At 35.4% G+C, this 19,986-nt stretch overlaps 2 protein-coding genes across 2 annotated transcripts in view; one reads left to right on the top strand and one right to left on the bottom strand.

Moving 5' to 3' along the window:
• LOC134744626 (D-beta-hydroxybutyrate dehydrogenase, mitochondrial) overlaps positions 1–14,394 on the bottom strand; it is a 93,519-nt gene extending 79,125 nt beyond the window's left edge. Inside the window, exons 1-2 of the mRNA XM_063678507.1 lie at positions 14,158–14,394; positions 2,078–2,211 (exon numbers count right to left, since the gene is read on the bottom strand). Of these exons, the coding sequence (XP_063534577.1) occupies positions 2,078–2,188 (111 nt within the window). The 5' untranslated portion in view covers positions 2,189–2,211; positions 14,158–14,394. The remainder of the gene's footprint in view (positions 1–2,077; positions 2,212–14,157) is intronic.
• Positions 1–19,986, top strand: part of LOC134744616 (spondin-1-like) — a 313,657-nt gene that overhangs the window by 216,091 nt on the left and 77,580 nt on the right. The window lies entirely within an intron of this gene.

Raw genomic sequence — 19,986 nt, 5'->3', positions numbered from 1 at the left:
ATTTAGTCGGTGAAATTGTACACCTTTACGGATATCTGTAATACAAAATTACCATTTTTAGCCGTCCAAACTTTACGAAATTTAGAAATGAGCGACAAAATCAGTGCTTTAGGCGCGTTTACCTAAACGTCCATCAGAAAAAAAAACTTTAGGTACTAATTTATTGAGTCTCTTTTCAAAAAATAGATCTGTAAGACGGCAAGATGAGAAGACGTGCTAATAGAAACCAATACTTGTTATTTACACATTACGTAACAAAAGGTGTACAATTTTAACAACTAAATCTATCAATTTAACATTTTTGCTCTAAAATCGTTACCGGGCTCTTAAAAGTATGAAAATCGGTACGACTGATCTTTAGGCCATTTGAATCAATTTGACCTGTAGCAACAAAAAAAAAGGAGTGTAGTTATGACGTTATCTTTTTTTTGTATGGTTAAAAATATTTGTTCAGAAACCTATCGTGTGTAACCCATGATGTGATATAATTTTAGAATCGGCTCAAAAAGCCCTTTCATTTAATATCACACATGATAGGTTTCTAGACAATTTTTTTTCGCATACAAAAAAAAGATGTCATAACTCCTCTCCTTTTTTTTTGGTGCTACGAGTCAAATTGATTCAATTGTACCTATTTTCATGCTTTTATCACAATTTGCAGCGTTTTTTGGCGTATCGCTAGCACTATATATAATAAGATTGTTATGGGCATTTTAGCTCAATAAAATTTGAATTTTTAGATCCATAAGTATTAATTAAACACATTAAAATTTAATAAAAGCAATAGGTACAGATATATAGAGAGAGATAGGTAGAGATATTTATGATTTGAATGAAATTAAATATAGGTTCAAACAATACACAAATAAATAAATTGAAGCCAAGTAAACGCGTGTAAAAAGTCACTCCTACTCATTAAAAAAAACATCGTAACAAAGTCTAGGAGAAATAGAAACGCAATCCTACCACTTTTAAAACAATACATACTTTTACTACTCCATAAAACAATACAAAATTAAAAGTTCTTTGAAGCTTTACTATAGGCTCTTTGATCCCAGTAAAGAAGAACGAATGCAAAAATATATAGGAAAGAACAGATTTTTATTTCTAATTTTTGAACTAACTCAACGAAAGCTTATTTACATAAAATGATATTCACTAATGCAGAAAGGATTGCGAATTAAAAAAAGCCTTTGAGATAACTTTTTAATCCCACCAAAAACATTTTCATGTAAAATGTTGCCAAGACGAAACCATAAGGCTCGCACTGTCAAAAAGTTATCAGATCTCTTGTAGAGCCAAGCTTCTAACTCTACAAGCCCTAACTTCACAAACTCTACACCTTAAATACCATAAAGTGATTTGACAGACAGTGAGTGACAGGTAACAAATCAAGCATTAAAAACCGGCCAAGTGCGAGTCGGACTCACACACGAAGGGTTCCGTACCATTAACTATAAAAACGGTCACCCATCCAAGTACTGACCCCGCCCGACGTTGCTTAACTTCGGTCAAAAATCACGTTTGTTGTATGGGAGCCCCACTTAAATCTCTATTTTATTTTGTTTTTAGTATTTGTTGTTATAGCGGCAACCGAAATACATCATCTGTGAAAATTTCAGCTGTCTAGCTGGCTGTTGTTGTGATAACAAATCACGAGATACAGCCTGGTGACAGACAGACAGACAGACAGACAGACGGACAGACGGACAGACGGACAGCAGAGTCTTAGTAATAGGGTCCCGTTTTTACCCTTTGGGTACGGAACCCTAAAAAAGTGGCTTTGGTGATTCTGCCCTTGCAATGACAGTCTAGTTTCCGTGTGATTTCTTTCTGGCAATTGCCCTTGATTAAAACGTGTAAAAATTAAATGTGAAAACTACAATTTTGCGTTAATCCCCTCTTAAATAGATTGACTGACATGGCAAAAGGCCCAGAGTGGATCATTTTTGATGTTTGCTACATAGTTTAGCTTCTCTCTGACGCTTTCTCGCAATTTAACTCGGCTTACTCGTATGGAAAATCAGCTCTTATAAGTATTGGGGAGGTGCTATCATCTTTCTACTTATCTTCGTACCTGGGATTGAGATTGAGAGCCTTTGACGAGCGAGCCGCGGCGCACCGAGGACCGACGGTGCATAGACGGCGCCGTGAGCGACGCGCGCCTCGTCACGTCACCCGCCACCATGCTGCTGGCTCTACCACGTCACTCTGCAAATAAATACAGGTATAAAAATGTATATTCGTACATATATTAATTACTGCTATGGTATCCACAGTCCTTTTTTATGGGATCATAATTTAAATAGGACTACGTTAAAGCAATATTTAAGTCAGAGATGCCTGCCGAAGGCTCTTAGGCCACCAAACTAATGAAATACAAGGGAAATAAATCGTCAATATTTCGAAATATGTTAGTGAGAAAGTTACTTATAATTTTTTCGGTCGTTTTTTTTAGTTTTTCGTAAATAACTCGTAAACGAAACTCGTAATAGAAAACAATAGTCTGTTACGTAAATAATATGTATTAAATTTCCTACAAAATAGATATACAGGATGTTCCAAAAATATCACGTCAAACTGACACTGGAGGTAGGACCCCTAGTAGTAGAAATTAAATGAAAAGACAGCTTGCATACCTCGTGAATGTTAACTCTCAAAATTTACTTTGAGGGCTTTCCAAGTGAATACTGTCACCCCCATTATTTCCCCATTATTTCCCCCGATTGGCAATTTTTGGTTTTCGTTTAGTGAGCTATTTAATAGCTTGGTACTAAATAATAAAAATAAGTGACGTTATGGGGATCCCAACAGTCCTACTGATGGTATGGATGGTAAGTGTTTTCATTTATTTTTATAGAGCAGAATTACATATAGAGGAGAGATATTAGGTAGAAAGATTATTTAACCAACACAACAACTCAACTGTAAGGGTTTTTTTGTTCTAATATCCATTTTGAAATGTCTGACATTGGAGTTAGATTAGTAAGAGGTAGTAGGTACCGTAAAATTAGGTAACTACAGTCTTTAGGACCTATGGTCCAGCTTTAACGTTGATTCTTAACGAGCCTTTATGATTTGTACTCGTTACATTTATTTTGGTGCGTAGGTACACTAATGCTCTTTCTATATTATACTGTACCATACTTTATTTGACAAGTAAATTGGTTTTATTTTTTATTTTATGAATGAAATAAGTATGTGGGCATTGCAATACCTATACACCAGACAATACAGACATACACAAGATTCTCTATAGATCAGATTTATTTATTTTGAAAATTACTTACTTAAAATTTTAAATTGTCACAATGTACCTATAGTTAAATATGTATTATAAATTCACCGAAAGATGATAGGGCCACCCCACACTAGCGTCTTCCGAGTGTCGGCGTCTAGTCAACTCTATGGCTGCTACTCGACTCAACGTTGGCGCAACTGCGCAGCGACGCCATTTTCCATAGCGCTGACTAGATGCCGACGCTCACAAAACGCTAGTGTGGGTGGCCCTTAGGTTGCAAATAGGAAATCGCGGGACGACCTAGACACATATATAGCGGAAGCCGCTCGACCCCAATTTCAAAGGAATACCGCAAATCGATGTACAGGTTAGCCGTTTGGCACACACATACTAGAGGCCAAAACAATTTTTTTTGACCCGCAGTTCCTAAAAAAATTTCGCTGCGGGGGGAGTGGTAAAGCATTATTTTTTTGTATGGAAAAAAAATTTTTTTTTTTCCAAAACCTATCGAGTGTGGTATTATACGAAAGGGCTTTTTGAGGCGACTCTAAAAATATATCACATAATTACATTTCGGGCATTTTTTTTTAAATTAAAACAAAGAATTTTCGAAACATACCAAGTTTGGGCTCCTCCAGACACGATATGGCTGATTTTTTTTTGTACAATATACCACAAATGATACGTGATATCCTCATGTCTAAAGAAAGCAATTTTTAAAATAATAACATAAGCAATTTTTTTTTTAATTTTTCAATTTTACAAAGTGACACAGTTCTACTTCAATACCTATTTCACTAGACTTATGGAACTGTACTCCAGATACGGTACATATTAATCATAAAATGATACGTAATATCCATATATCGAACGGGAAATACCTCTTTAACCCTTTAACTGCGCCTTTTCATCGGTTGGTATAGTTTGTTTTGTTTTTGACACAAAATATCTAGATTGTATCCTTCAGATACGATATATGTACCTTACTGATTTTTTTTGTACAATATACCATAAATAATACGTAATATCTTTATATCTAACCCCAAACAGCAATTTTGAAAATAATTTCTTTGTTTTTTTTTTTTAATATTTTTCATGTGTATAATTTTTCAATATTACAATATTGAGAAATTAAAAAAAATCTAAATGAAATTATTTTCAAAATTGCTTTCTTGGGGTTAGATAATAAGATAAAACGTATCATTTGTGGTCACTGTACAAAGAAAAATCGATAGGGTATATCGTATCTGAAGGATACAATCTTGATATTTTGTGTCAAAAACTAAACAAACTATACCAACTGATGAAAGGCGCAGTTAAAGGGTTAAAGAGGTATTTCCCGTTCGATATATGGATATTACGTATCATTTTATGATTAATATGTACCGTATCTGCAGTATAGTTCCATAAGCCTCGTGAAATAGGTATTGAAGTAGAACTGTGTCACTTTGCAAAATTGAAAAATGAAAAAAAAAATATTAATGATATTATTTTCAAAATTGCTTTCTTAGAGTTAGACATGAGGATATCACGTATCATTTGTGGTATATTGTACAAAAAAAAAGCCATATCGTGTCTGGAGGAGCCCAAACTTGGTATGTTTCGAAAATTCTTTTTGTTTTAATTTAAAAAAAAATGCCCGAAATGTAATGATGTGATATATTTTTAGAATCGCCTCAAAAAGCCCTTTCGTATAATACCACATACCATAGGTTTTGGAAAAAAAAATTTTTTTTCCATACGAAAAAAAAATCTCTTTTACCACTCCCCCCGCAGCGAAATTTATTTAGGAACTGCGGGTCAAAAATTTTGTTTTGACCTCTAGTATGTGTGTGCCAAACCACTAACCTGTACATCGATTTGCGGTATTTTTATACGAACGGGTTAGAATAATAGTGGAGAGTGGCTGGAGTGTGCATTGGATAGGACATAGGACTAAATGGCGGGAAAGAAGGGATACGTGGGACACTTATAGGCAAATAAAAATGACACTGAGTCATAGAAGGTGTGTTCATCATAACAATAAAACTTGTTATAAATGAGTTGTACTTTCAAAATAGTGATGTTTCTTTTATGTATGATATTTTTTTTACACAACTTTAAATCGTGGCTGTATGCCGAATAAACAAAATGGCGGACGATATATTTAATTTTACCGTATTTAGCAATTGTTTCACTTAAAATTTAATTTTTTTCTTCGTTGATTTTTGTGTGTGAAGAAATATATTAAAATTTAAAACTCGACTCTCGTTATCAATTTACCCTTATACATATGTAGGCTCCCTTATTGCACGATGTATTATTCCACAATTGCGCTCGTCTCTGGTGACACGTCAGCGATGAATATAGTAATGCGATGTTGTTTTGTTATAGTTTAAATAAAGCTCTGCAGTTACTACGCGGTTTTTTGATCTCGCAAAGAAACTTCAAATAACCAAGTGAACAGCATAAAATTTCGCACAGCAGTTTTTTTTTTCTTTTGTACAGTTTTATTTTAACATAAAGATAAAGATAAAATGGTCTACAAAAGGCTATCAGGAATATAATGAATATTTTGTTTTCAAGAATGTCATAAATGTAAGAGAACAAATCTTGAAAATAAAAAATCTAATATGAATAAAAATAGGAGCTAGGCTGTCAGGATCTTAATCATTAGAACCCTGTCCGAATACCAACCTAGCAGCGAGGTACCTATTCGAACAATTCTTATACACAATAAAAACAAAAACATACCTACCTATTTACTATTAAAAAATCTCTCGCTCTTAGCTTAGTCTTGCATCCTCAGCTGCTGTTTCAGTATTCTACGGAAGTATTTTTTTAGACATATTTTATTTACCTACTATGCTTTTAAAAATTTAGTAGTTTAAATAATATCGTTTGAAATTATCACAAACACGTCATTTGTTTTATAGCCGATGGCATTTTTTTACATTCATAAGTGCATATGGCTAAATTTAAAAACAAAGTTTAATTTTCATTTTACCGGGTTATATTGAATAATCCCAGAACATTAGTCGTCCCAGAAAAAATATATTATTTCGCACTCCCTGCGGGTTGCACTGCGCTGCCTTTTGAAGGCCGCGGTGTAATCTCCTTAATATCCAAGACCGTGCTCTTTGCAATCGGTTGCTGAGCAAGGAAGAGCTATCGCCTCGAACCAAATGATACGTTTTTGATGTGTTAATTTTCACGAAGCGTGTTTTAATAACGCGCAGATATAGTTCCATAAAAAACTTGTACATTTTCATGCAAGTGCGTAAGGTACGTGCGAGCCCCAAGAAGTCTTTATTCATCCGAAAGATGTAAAAAAAATGAAAAAATGATCGATGATTTTATCGAGATGATGTAGCCGTGACTATTTCATTTTACGGGCCGCGCATACAGGCGTCCTCACGACGTTTTCCTTGACAGTAGGCCAAGCACATGATTGGCGCGATAGTATCTCGCCGCGAGATAGACTACCCGTCTTTTTCTAACTGTATTAATTAAAGACGGACGGGTAGTCTATCTCGCGGTGAGATACTGTCGCGCCAATCATGTACTAGCCCGGCTGAATATGAATTAGTAATAAAGGAACATCAAATGACATTTCGTAAGTAGATGGATTCGGACCTATCTAACTACACAAACTTTGCAATGATAAAGTGTGAAAGTGTGCAGTTGCTCAACTTAAGACCTACTCAATCTCGGCCATGGCGACTGGCGAGAGCTATCGCTAGACCGAGAGGCATGTCGTGATCTTGTGTCGGAGGCAAGGACTCACTTTGGGTCGTTGCGTCACCGTAGTAAGTAAGTATTCTAATCATCTTATACCTAGGTACTTAACTACTATTATCAATAATACCTACGTTTGAAACTTAAAAACGGGTAGGTACATTTTAAAAACCTTTTTGTGGGTTTTGACTATACATAGAATGTACGATACATTCTATGTCTAGTCAAAAGTCTCAAAACCCACACGAAAGACACAGGAGAACTACTTAAAAAACGTCCCGATGAATTGACAACTGACTGACGGTCTTTCCACCGCGATACAACTGGCTGGCGGTTTTTTAAATTTAAAATAGCATCTAAACTATCATCTGACAAAGTATCAAACGGGAGGCGATGACAAACATTTTTTTTACGTGTTTCGGTACTTTCGGTGGCTGCTATTCCTCAGCCCACCAAGGACAGGCAGCTGACGTCCACGACGTTCATCATACATAGCCATGAACCACTATACGAGGTCGCCTGGAGGAGATTGCTCATGAAAATCTGTTCCTCGCTCACGGTCTATTGTTGTTAATTTGCATTATTTTATAATTATTACATATATATGTACATGACATGTATGTATATTTGTTTGCTGTTTGCGGCAAATGCTCCAGTACCACCGTTTTAAACCCTAGAGTCTCAAAAGCTACCTAATTAATGTAATAATTAAACAATAGACTTACGTGCAACAAAAAAAACATGACAAATATAATAACCTTTCACCTGACGATATGACGTAATTTATTTTATAATTGTAGTGGATCCCTGGGCAGCCGGTGCGGTTCGCAAATAGAAAGTGCACAGTCGCGATGTAAATGTCGCGTGGTGACCGCCCGGACGAGGTTATTTCTGGAATACACGCTGCGACCGACCTAAAAATTATATCAATAACCGTTTATGAATTGATTGATGTTATTTTAAAACATATGTAAACATTCACTATTTCGTAAATAAAAACATGTTCTGATTAACCGACTTCAAAAAAAGGAGAAGGTTATCAATTCGACCGTATTTTTTGTGTATGTATGTTACCTCAGATCTCCGTCATTTCCGAGCCGATTTGGAAAATTATTTTTTTGTTTGAATGTATATAGTCCCTAGTTGGTCCCGTTTTTGTAAAAACCCAGTTTTGATGAAGGGATCCATTAGGAATCCAGGGAACTCTTCAAAACTTATAGGCATATACCGATTTTAGTATTTTCATCAACAAACGAAGCACTTTCATCCAAAACAGTACCATTTGATGAAGTGGAACTACTGATGATGACCAGAACGGGACTCTTTAACAACGCATATTTCAATTATGGCGATTTAAATCCTCTTTGGTATATTTGTTAAGTAATGATACGTTTGAAGTCGGTGCCAAGCTAAATAGTTACAATACTGGTTCTTTTGTTCTTATCAAAGTAAACCTTACTTTTTTTTAAAGATTAATTTTATTTTAGCACATGCACCCACGACGAATTTCTACTTTATTGTTTTACTTTATTTTGATAGCACACGCAGTGCAAGTGTTTTTTTAAACGTCAAACTTCTATGAAATTATGACGTTTCAAAATCGTTGCAGACTTGTCTTGGTCGGACTTTAAGAATATTTTTTCATTTTTTAATTAATTTATTAATCCGTAATCGGGTATCCGATATTCGTATCCGTTACGAACGAATAATTCATTTTGGGGTCTCGTACCCAAAGGGTAAAAAACGGAACCCTATTACTAAGACTTCCCTGTCCGTCTGTCCGTCTGTCTGTCTGTCTGTCTGTATGTATGTCTGTCTGTCTGTCAGTCCGTCTGTTTGTTTGTCTGTCTGTCTGTCTGTCACCAGGCTGTATCTCATGAACCATAATAGCTAGACAGTTGAAATTTTCACAGATGATGTATTTCTGTTGCCGCTATAACAACAAATACTAAAAACAGAATAAAATAAATATTTAAGTAGGACTTATTGGTTTGGCTTATTGGATTATTGGTCTTATGTGCAAGCGTGGTTAGATGTCTAGATGATAACATTTTCCTAAAATAATCCTTACCTCTCCTTTTTAGGGTTCCGTACCTCACAAAAGGAAAAAACGGAACCCTTATAGGATCACTCGTGCGTCTGTCTGTCTGTCCGTCTGTCACAGCCTATTTTCTCCGAAACTACTGGACCAATTAAGTTGAAATTTGGTATAAATATGTAAGTTTGTAACCCAAAGATGGACATGTAACGTAAACAAATGAATTTTAAACATGGGGGTCACTTTTGGGGGGTAAATGAGAAAATTAAAAAATAAAGTTTTTCAATCTATATTGTGTTACATATCAAATTATGAGAAACTCAAATATATTTTTTTTATAATTTTAGGATAAACAGTTTAAAGTTATTCAAGAAAATAGACAAAAAATGACCATCCCCCCCCCTTTATCTCCGAAACTACTGGGTTTAAAATTTTGAAAAAAATACATAAAATTGTTCTTTACCTATAGATCACAGGAAAACCTATTAAAAATGTGTAGTCAAGCGTGAGTCGGACCTAAGTACTTAGTTTTTGATCCGACCCGTACGGTTTTTTAAGACATTTCACTCACGTTTCACATAAAAAATACATTGTTAAAATGTCCGACTCGCAATTGGCCGGTTTTTGAAATAGCACTAAAATTCCTTCTAATAACTACCGCAGCAGCGATATATTTTGAATTTTTAATAGTATATTATTGCAGAGGCCGCAACTCGTGGATGAGTTTCTATTCATTTCTATTTGTATATATGCTTATCCTCGTAAGACCCACCATAGAAAGTTTTTCAATTTTTAATTTGAACCTTGTTCTATAAGTAAATTGGAACGAATTTCGTTTGTTTTACAACGCAGTGAAACGAAAGAAATGCTACTTTATTTGTTTCATGAAAGGTTCAAATTAGATTGCAATGAATATGTACATTTTAATGTACAGTTAGACTCACGAGGTTAAATTATATATCTTTAAATAATTTGTACGTAATATTGGGCGGAAACAAATCCATTAAGATTAATGGAAAGTGGTGGTGATATATTTTTAATTCAGTTTGTTGTTATGTCTATAAATAATGTGTAGGTAATATATATTTCTATTATTACCAGGGCCGAAATAAATCCATTAAGGTCAACGGAAATTGATGGTGATGTATTTTTACACGACTGCCCAAAAAAACCGGCCAAGTGCAAGTCGGACTCGTGCACGAAGGGTTCCGTACCATTGTGGAAAAAAGATCACGTTTGTTGTATGGGAGCCCCACTTAAATATTTATTTTATTCTGTTTTTAGTATTTGTTGTTATAGTGGTAACAGAAATACATCATCTGTGAAAATTTCAACTGTCTAGCTGTCACGGTTCATGAGATACACACAGACAGATAGACAGACAGATGGACAGACGGACAGTGGAGTCTTAGTAATAGGGTCCTAGGGTAGATAGGGTGAGTTTGACTCGTAACATGTTTGTACCAGTTGTGCGAGGTGAGTCGCCACCACCTGAACGTTGTTCTTCAATTGGCTTAGCTGTATATAAAAAGTATGGGTATGATGTGCCGGTAGCGCGTGACCTTTGTTCAGTGGGACATCATCTTGACTAACACAGGTACGGTGAGACTTTTGGCTTTGTGAATGTTCAAACCCAGAGGTTTGAAACGATTTTACAGTTTGTACCTGTGGTTTGTACCTATTTACTTTGGAATTATAGCACGCTTAATACAGTTGAATGAGTTTTCGATGTTTAGTTACGGTTTGTGTTGCGTGGTGGGGCAGAATATTGAATTCAGACTTATTATTTTCAAAGTGATTAAGTAATATAAGAGCAGATTTATTTTATTATCTCCATGACAATTGAAAAAGTATTTTTCATTTCTCATGCTCTGAAAGTGGGTCGCTGTTGTTCTAATAAGTGTGCAGAGAAGGATACGTTTCTGCTCTAGAGCACTGTATGTACGTTCTAAATTATGTACGTTTTTTTTTTCGTTTTTTTACGATAGGTAACCAATTAAAATTTTGGTTTTTAATTGGATTTGTTGTACACTTTCCATTCTGATAATTTATTTACTCCCCATTTTATAAATAACGATATTTTTACCTAAATTGTTGATTGAAAGTCTCAAGAAATACTACTGAAGTTTATACTTAGCCGTGTTTTTTTTAAATGCACGTGTATTTTACTTTACTCGTATTTGAAATGAAAAGTAGTTTACCCAAGCAAGGGATGAAAGGCACCATTTCTGTCTCAGACTATTTGACCAAACTACCTCGGCAGAAATGGGTGCCTTTCATCCCTTGGTTAACAATCTACTATTACGCTTTAAGAAGGTAAGTAATAGGTTTAGCGTGAGCTACTGAACATAAACTGACTTGCTATTTTTAATGCTTAGCAAACATTTGCTTCAGGCGATACTAGTACAAGTGTGAACTCTGATCTGATCTTATAATATTTCAAATGTCGCCTGGAGGACAATTCAAATTTGCATTGTGGTCACTGTGACATCAAAATTATATCTAAATGATGTCAGTCGCCCATGCGTCTCGCTCGCGCCAATACATTTACCGACAAATACGAGCGAAATGCACGCGCGACTGACATCATTTAGATATCATTTTGATGTCACAATGTTAGTTTGAATAAACCTCCTGGAGTGGGCAATCGGGGACCAGGAGCCACATTGTTATATTTAAAAATCTAATATTGATTTGACATTTGGTACTCGCAATACGTCTCAGTCATACTTGTATAGCAAAGTTCGCATGATGAACTGAGAATAATGTTAAATCAAAATAATAATTATGTTGAGATTTTAAAAGATCGAATGAGCTCCTAGTATTGTGGTAATTATATAATCCTAATTGACCATGAACAGCAGGAGAGTAACTGGTCACTGATATGATAATCAATTTATTACGGATCTCAAGGCTATAACTATAATACTGCTTCACTTGATACGCATTTTTGGTATGCGGCAGGAATAGGATCCCTGTAATTGTGATTTATCCCAGGGCGTTTCGTGGCCTTGTTACAGGCTGCCACGCCAGCTCTGCTGTAACGAGCTCCAATGATCTTTAACTCTACTTGTATATATAGTAATTACGAGTATATAGTAAAATCTTTCCTGCTGACTATTTATTCTATGTTAAACCTTTAAACTGGTAGGTTTACATTCTAACAACCGACTTTCATGGATCCTATGTAATGAAACAAAAAAATAGCCAGCACTTACAAACAGAAAAAAGATTTGCTAGAGCAAATGCACGAGTTACTTTAGAAAATACCAACACAAACTATAAGGGTATCATAAGTATTTGAAAGTTCTCTCCATTACTCTAGGATCCCGTCATCAGATCATGACTTGATGACGATGGGACCAACTAGAAACCAAACACTTATAAAACAAAAAAGAATTTTAGAAAATTTACAAATAAAAGCTTTCGATGAATTGAGAACCTCCTACTTTTTTGATGTCGGTAAAAAGACGTAATAGAACCTAATATCTCTGGAAACCAGACAAATTCGAGGCGGAGCAAGTATGCATATATTAGATAACCGTTTTGTTTCGTTGTGTGTGTGCCTAATATAGGCATGTTATGTAGAAAAAATATAAATAAGTAGAATGTTTCTTGTTGGATAATCACTTTGTTTTGTTTGTGAGCATAAAAGAAACTCATTTCGCAATGAATATATCAAACAATACATTTTTAGACCTAAGAAACATTTATTTATATCAAAATCCTTGGAGTTGTACAAACAAAAACATAATGCTCGTTTACCTAATCGTACCTACCGTAAGTATAATTGGTTTTTAACCCTGAATCAACATTGGATTAAGCGATCGAAATCTCTACGGATCGTAGAGCAATAAGGTTTTCTTGGACGAGGCAACCGTAACGTATGGATCGATACACTAATTTTATCGACGTACGTAAATAAACGTGTTTGATGGGTTTCCGTTCCGATTTACATTATGTGCTCATGTCTTGTCGATTACTCGAGTGTAATTTCATATGGAGGTATGATTATGAACCTAAATAGGTTTTTCAGTTCTCAGGTTGAAAAGAGAAGAGAACAGAGAAGGTGAAGTGTGTGATTGTACCTGTACAGACGCCATCAGATATATCAGAGTATCCAAAGTGCTCAAAAATATCTGAGCATGCATTCCAACGCATTGGTAATAGAGGCGTGTTTTAACACCTTGGTGGACACGACACTAGATACTGTAGACACCTACAGACGTAATCCCATTGTAATTTCTATTGAGCCTTAATATTCGTATATGTCCAGCATAATAGTTTTAATATTCGTTCACGTTATACCTATGCTTAAAGTTTGACCAAATTTTTGTAGCAGTTCTGTGAGCTAATCTTTTTATTCTTATATTATAGGTAGGTAATATTTTTTAATGTATTTAGTAAAAAAAAAACATCAGTTACGGGTACGTACTAAAAACTCTTTGGGCTAAGTTTTTGAAATTAAGTACTTACCTTAGTTAATTACTATAATCGTTACTTGAATATTATTTCACAGATATCGGACTCAAGGTAAATTAATTTCATAATTCCAAATTTATTAGCCTACTGGGCTTTAAATAGTTCAATACAACGGTTTACATTATAAAGAGAGAAATACTTGGTATACGATTATTCACTATTCGTTATTTGTCATCTACAATATTTATAACCGCACTTACGTATGAAGAGTGGCTAAAGTATGCGTTCCAAATATTTCAATACACTGCACTATTCAATTACCTGCTCACATAATATACATCACAATAATAAATTAATACGTAAAATGACATTTATAAAACGTGGCAAAATCACATACAAATTAAACTTTTACTAATTTAACGATCAAAAGTACATATTTGCTATAAAGGCGGTTAAAATTGATATCTACAGAATGAAAAATTTGACAGTGGCCAAATTTTAATGTGTTTTTGGTTTACACTAAGATCCAACTAAATATTTATAAAAGCTAGAAGAATGTCAAATATGTTATTTCAAATTTGTTCTAATTACGATACTAAATTACATAGGTATTTAATTTTGATCATCGTCAAAAATTTCTTCCTCCTATCACAATTTTGTTAAATATTAACTCCACTGTTGAGAGTATGTGTACGTTTGGCCACTTCTAATAAACACCATTTTAGGGTTGTACACGTACATTTTAGTAATGAAGAATTCGTCTCCGAGGCGACGGCGTAGTAGGGTGCGCGGATGTCGATCGACGTACTCGCGCGTCGAAGCGGGCGATCACTGTCGGCGCGAGAGGCGGCGCGCGCGCGGCTCCAAATATAAACGCTAACGCATTTTTATTTATTACCACATTTTCGCTTAGATTGTAAAATCAGATAGTCAAGAGTGCCAGACTGGAATGTATTTTGGCAAAACATCGGGGTTTTGAATCAATGTCATTGGTTTCAAAATATTCATAAGAAAATAATAGTGTTTTTTTTTTGTTAAAGTTTAGATATATCTAGGTGAGTTAAAAAAAGTTACCCAATTCTTATCTCAAATTTGTTTGTTAACTGGTCTAGTTCGAGATATCTGCAAAAAGATGAACTGGCTACAAATTATGCTACATCTCATTTTTCGGTTACCTACACTAAAATCGTGCAAATAAAAAACTGTCAAACTATTAAAAATAAAAGTTTTAATACAAATTTCCTCGTACATACGACGATATATATGAAGGTTAGACACTCACATATTTTGAACGGGTAATTTTATAAGGAAGCTAGCTTTTGCCCGCGACTTCGTGTGCATGGAATTAGTTCCACCAGTTAGAGTAAGAATAGCGCCTGGATAAAATCTATTGGCAATAATTGTGAGCATAATATGCTTAATTGCTTACACCAATTATCAGGCAATTTATTATTTTTCTTATTTTCACGCCCCTTTTCACCTCCTTTATGACTTCCGACATAAAAACTATCCTATGTCCTTCCCCGGGACTCAAACTATCTCTATGCCAAATTTAAACTAAATTCATTCAGCGGTTTAAGCGTAAAGAGGTAACAAACAGACAAACAGACACACTTTCGTATTTATAATATTAGTACGGATTATTTATTCACTTCTATTGAGAGTTATAATTTGACAGTAAACACCTAAGTAATAAGGCGTTACTTCATTAATTAAAGAATCTTCATTGATGTAAACCCAGAAATCAAAGTACAGTACTATTTTAAATAAACTGTAAAAAAAACCGGCCAAGTGCGAGGCGGACTCGCGCACCGAGGGTTCCGTACTTTTTAGTATTTTTTGTTATAGCGGCAACAGAAATACATCATCTGTGAAAATTTCAACTGTCTAAGCTATCACGGTTCATGAGATACAGCCTGGTGACAGACAGACGGACAGACGGACAGCGGTGTCTTAGCAATAGGATCCCGTTATTACCTCTTGGGTACGGAACCCTAAAAACAAACGATTTTTAATTTTGCACGAGCAACGGTTGTTTGTCTCCCAAACTTAGGGATTTAATAACTAGCAGCTGCATTTACTGACACGAAATAGTTGGTAAATAAGTTTTGTGATTAAAGACTGAAACTGAACACGGACGTTCTCTCCTTGGAGTGAAAATAGAGGAATTCAATGCTTCTACATTTGCACTATATGCTACCGAAGCAAAGCTTGCAATTTCCTTAGGTAAGTAGGTACTTATACTTAAGATGAGTATTGTCCGTAACATGTAGTTTTTGAAACCACTTTATACCCAACTACAGCAAAGCAAAAAGGAGTGTTATGATTTTGAACGGTATGGGTATATATATATGTGTATCTTTGTTTATTTGTTCCCTCATAACTTCTAAAGCAGGTATAATAAAAATAAACTTGCATAAGAATATTTCATTTTCAGCCAGGGGCGATTTTACTATGGCATTCTGGCAAGGCCCTTTAGTAAAAATCTCAAAATAGCAAACAATTACCCTCTGTTATATGATATCCGAGACATTTTGTTAAAATGCGAAAATAAAGGGCTCACTGTAAATTTTGTATGGATGCCAAGCCAATGTGAAATTCCTGGCATTGAGAAAGCTGATCGACTGGCCGCAGATGCTGTTGTTTCTGGTGATAAATTTCCCTATAAGACTACTGCCATGATATTATATTGCTCCCCAAAAGATAATCTCAAGTTATCTTGGGAGTTCGTTTGGTGTTGGAACAGCTTGGAATCGGGAAGTTATTATTACCTTAAGATTCAAAGCGACATCCTTATCAGGCCGTGGTTTTACAATAAAATTTTAATTGACGTGAAATATCATGCTTTACATGAGACTGGGCCATACATGTACTCCTTCTGTTCTTGCTAGATTTCAATTTATAAATAATCCTAATGTGAGGAGGCTGATATTAACTTTTATTTTATTTTTCTCGAAAAATACAATCGAACTTTCCACAGCTCTGCTGAAGGAAGATCTTAGAAGTAACAAATTAGTGGTAATAGCCGGGGATTTTTAAGGGTCAACAAAAACATTTTTTTAATGAACAGAAGGTCTTGAGAAATTATGGTCTATGTGTGTAAACTTACTAGGAGACTAGATTGAAAAATAAAATATGTTTTTAAACATGTGACGTCATGATGTGTATTTCATACTAATTATCATTACTTTTAGATCACCTCTTGTCTATTCTATCTATTCTTTTAAACCCTTATTTTAATTAAGAAAAATTTCACACATTTCTACCAAAAGCATGTCTCAAACGAGTTGTCGTTTGTGAAGTTTTCACGTATTAAATTAAATGGTGGAAATTCAAATAAAACTCCTTCTCCTAAAAATAGGTTCGTGCGTACATAAAATTAACAACAAATAAAATTATTGTTTCGTAAAGCGTTTTACGAGCGTACATAATTATGATTTTTCCCTGATAGGCCTGATAAAATATGGGGCATTTTCTATGAAAAGGGACCTTATTACGCCGCACAGCGTCGCGCGGCATTGTATTTATATCGGAACATCGTTTATAATGGCGTAAACGCCAGCGACAATAAGGTCCCTTTTTAAAGAAATCAGCGCCACTTGCACCATCCCACTAACCCGGGGTTAACCGGTTAAACCGTTAACCCAGTGTCAAATTGTACTAGTACCATGATAACTCCAGGTTTATCTGGTTAACTCCGGGTTAGTGAATGGTGCAAGTGGCCCTGACATCTAAAATAGTGACACAGTCTTGATTACTAACTTGTTTTTATGGCATCGATCCAAATATAAATGTTTGCATAGCATTGCTTTAAAAATTGAAATAGAATTAAAGTTGAAAACCCTAAATAATAGAGACGAACTCTCTGATGTATTATACATATAAACCTTCCTCTTGAATACATACATACATATATATTATAGGACATTATTACACAAATTGGCTAAGTAAGCTCAATAAAGCTTGTGTTGTAGGTACTTCGACAACGATATATATAATATATAAATACTTAAATACATAGAAAACACCCATGACTCAGGAACAAATATCCGTGCTCATCACTGAATAAATGCCCTTACTAGGATTTAAACCCAGGACTATCGACTTCACAGGCAGGGTCACTACCCACTAGGCCAGACAGGGCGCCACCACTCTTTTTCTCTATCTATTAAAAAAACGGCATCAAAATCCGTTGCGTAGTTAATAAGTAATAAAAAAAGTAGTAAATATAGGGACAGACATCCATCCAGATAGCAGGAAGCGACTTTGTCTTATACTATGTAGTGACAACTAACTGCAACTACCAACGCATTCTATTCTTTAGCCGTCCGTACCAAAAAGGAGGAGGCTAATTACTAAAACGTGAGTCTTCATTTGAATATCACGAATTTAATTTTTCTGACCTTACAAAAGACCGAATTTCTGAGTACCGAATTACTAAAACGTGATTCTTCATTTGAATATCACGAATTTAATTTTTCCGACCTTACAAAAGACCGAATTTCTGAATACCGAATTATTTTATTTCCGATCGGACAATGATTTTTTGGAATTTAAGAATTCGGAAAAAAATATTTTTTATATTCAAATGAAGACTCACGTTTTAGTAATTATTACGGGTGCCTGTCGTACCGCATCATGTTAAATTCGGCATAAAATATTTTTGGCATAAAAATTCGGCATTATTAAATTCGGCAGAACTACGACCCCCAATATAACGAACTGTTGCCAGACAGAAGTGGGTTAGGTTAGAACTGCGATCCTCAAGGAAACGAACTGTCGCCAGAAAAGTGGGTTTGGTTAGGTTAGAACTGCGACCCCCAAGAAACGAACTGGTGCCAGAAGTGGGTTAGGTTCGGTTAGAACTGCGACCCCCAAGAAAACGAACTGTTGCCAGAAGTGGGTTAGGTTAGGTTAGAACTGCGACCCCCAAGAAAACGAACTGTTGCCAGAAAAGGCATTTCTGCTTACTTTAACGACGTAGGTACCTTCATGTATTTAACAATAAATTCGGAATATCGTTATATTCGGTCGTTATATTTAAAATAGGAATCACGTCAAATCGAAATTAAAAATCGGAATCGGAGTAATGGCAATTCGGAATTCGTGATTTCAAAAATCGTAAATGTTAAATTCGGCGTTTGCCACTGTCGCAATTGTTATAATCGGAATTACGTGGTTCGGAATCTACAAAATTTCGGCTTACTTTTAAGCTTTTCGGAAATATAAATCTTCGTGATTGTAATCATTCGTAATTACGACAGTCGGAATTTTGATGACTCGAGCATTTAAAAATCGGAATGATAATATTCGACATTCTAAAATTCGGCATAAAATTATTCGGAATTATGTAGTGTACCCATTAAAACAAACCTTCTCATTTATAACGTTATAAGTTGGATCTTGGTTTTTAAGTAAATAATCCTCCTTCTCCTCCTCCCTCTCCTCCCCTCCTCCTCTCCTCGGGAGTTGCAGGCGTACATAGGCTACGGAGGCTGCTTAACATCAGGGCCGTATGCTTTTTTGCCACCGACGTAGTATAAAAAAAAAGTAAATAATACCTATGTATGGTGTCACGGCGGTCCAACGGGTTTTCTTTCTGTTTATTTTCCTTGTTGTTGTTTTACTTGTCACAAAGTAATATTTACTCTAAACCTGTTTTGGTAGTCCCAGTTCATCGCTTTCCAAAGAAACTCCCACGTGCTTCCTGTGAGGTCCAAATTTAATCCTAAAAATTCGGCATTATTAAATTCGGCAGAACTACGACCCCCAATATAACGAACTGTTGCCAGACAGAAGTGGGTTAGGTTAGAACTGCGATCCTCAAGGAAACGAACTGTCGCCAGAAAAGTGGGTTTGGTTAGGTTAGAACTGCGACCCCCAAGAAACGAACTGGTGCCAGAAGTGGGTTAGGTTCGGTTAGAACTGCGACCCCCAAGAAAACGAACTGTTGCCAGAAGTGGGTTAGGTTAGGTTAGAACTGCGACCCCCAAGAAAACGAACTGTTGCCAGAAAAGGCATTTCTGCTTACTTTAACGACGTAGGTACCTTCATGTATTTAACAATAAATTCGGAATATCGTTATATTCGGTCGTTATATTTAAAATAGGAATCACGTCAAATCGAAATTAAAAATCGGAATCGGAGTAATGGCAATTCGGAATTCGTGATTTCAAAAATCGTAAATGTTAAATTCGGCGTTTGCCACTGTCGCAATTGTTATAATCGGAATTACGTGGTTCGGAATCTACAAAATTTCGGCTTACTTTTAAGCTTTTCGGAAATATAAATCTTCGTGATTGTAATCATTCGTAATTACGACAGTCGGAATTTTGATGACTCGAGCATTTAAAAATCGGAATGATAATATTCGACATTCTAAAATTCGGCATAAAATTATTCGGAATTATGTAGTGTACCCATTAAAACAAACCTTCTCATTTATAACGTTATAAGTTGGATCTTGGTTTTTAAGTAAATAATCCTCCTTCTCCTCCTCCCTCTCCTCCCCTCCTCCTCTCCTCGGGAGTTGCAGGCGTACATAGGCTACGGAGGCTGCTTAACATCA

The sequence above is a fragment of the Cydia strobilella genome, chromosome 10 (assembly GCF_947568885.1).
Source record: "Cydia strobilella chromosome 10, ilCydStro3.1, whole genome shotgun sequence".
Classification (NCBI taxonomy): Eukaryota; Metazoa; Arthropoda; class Insecta; order Lepidoptera; family Tortricidae; genus Cydia; species Cydia strobilella.
Note: the sequence above shows the minus strand (reverse complement) of the source record. Positions and strands in the feature narration are given on the sequence as shown.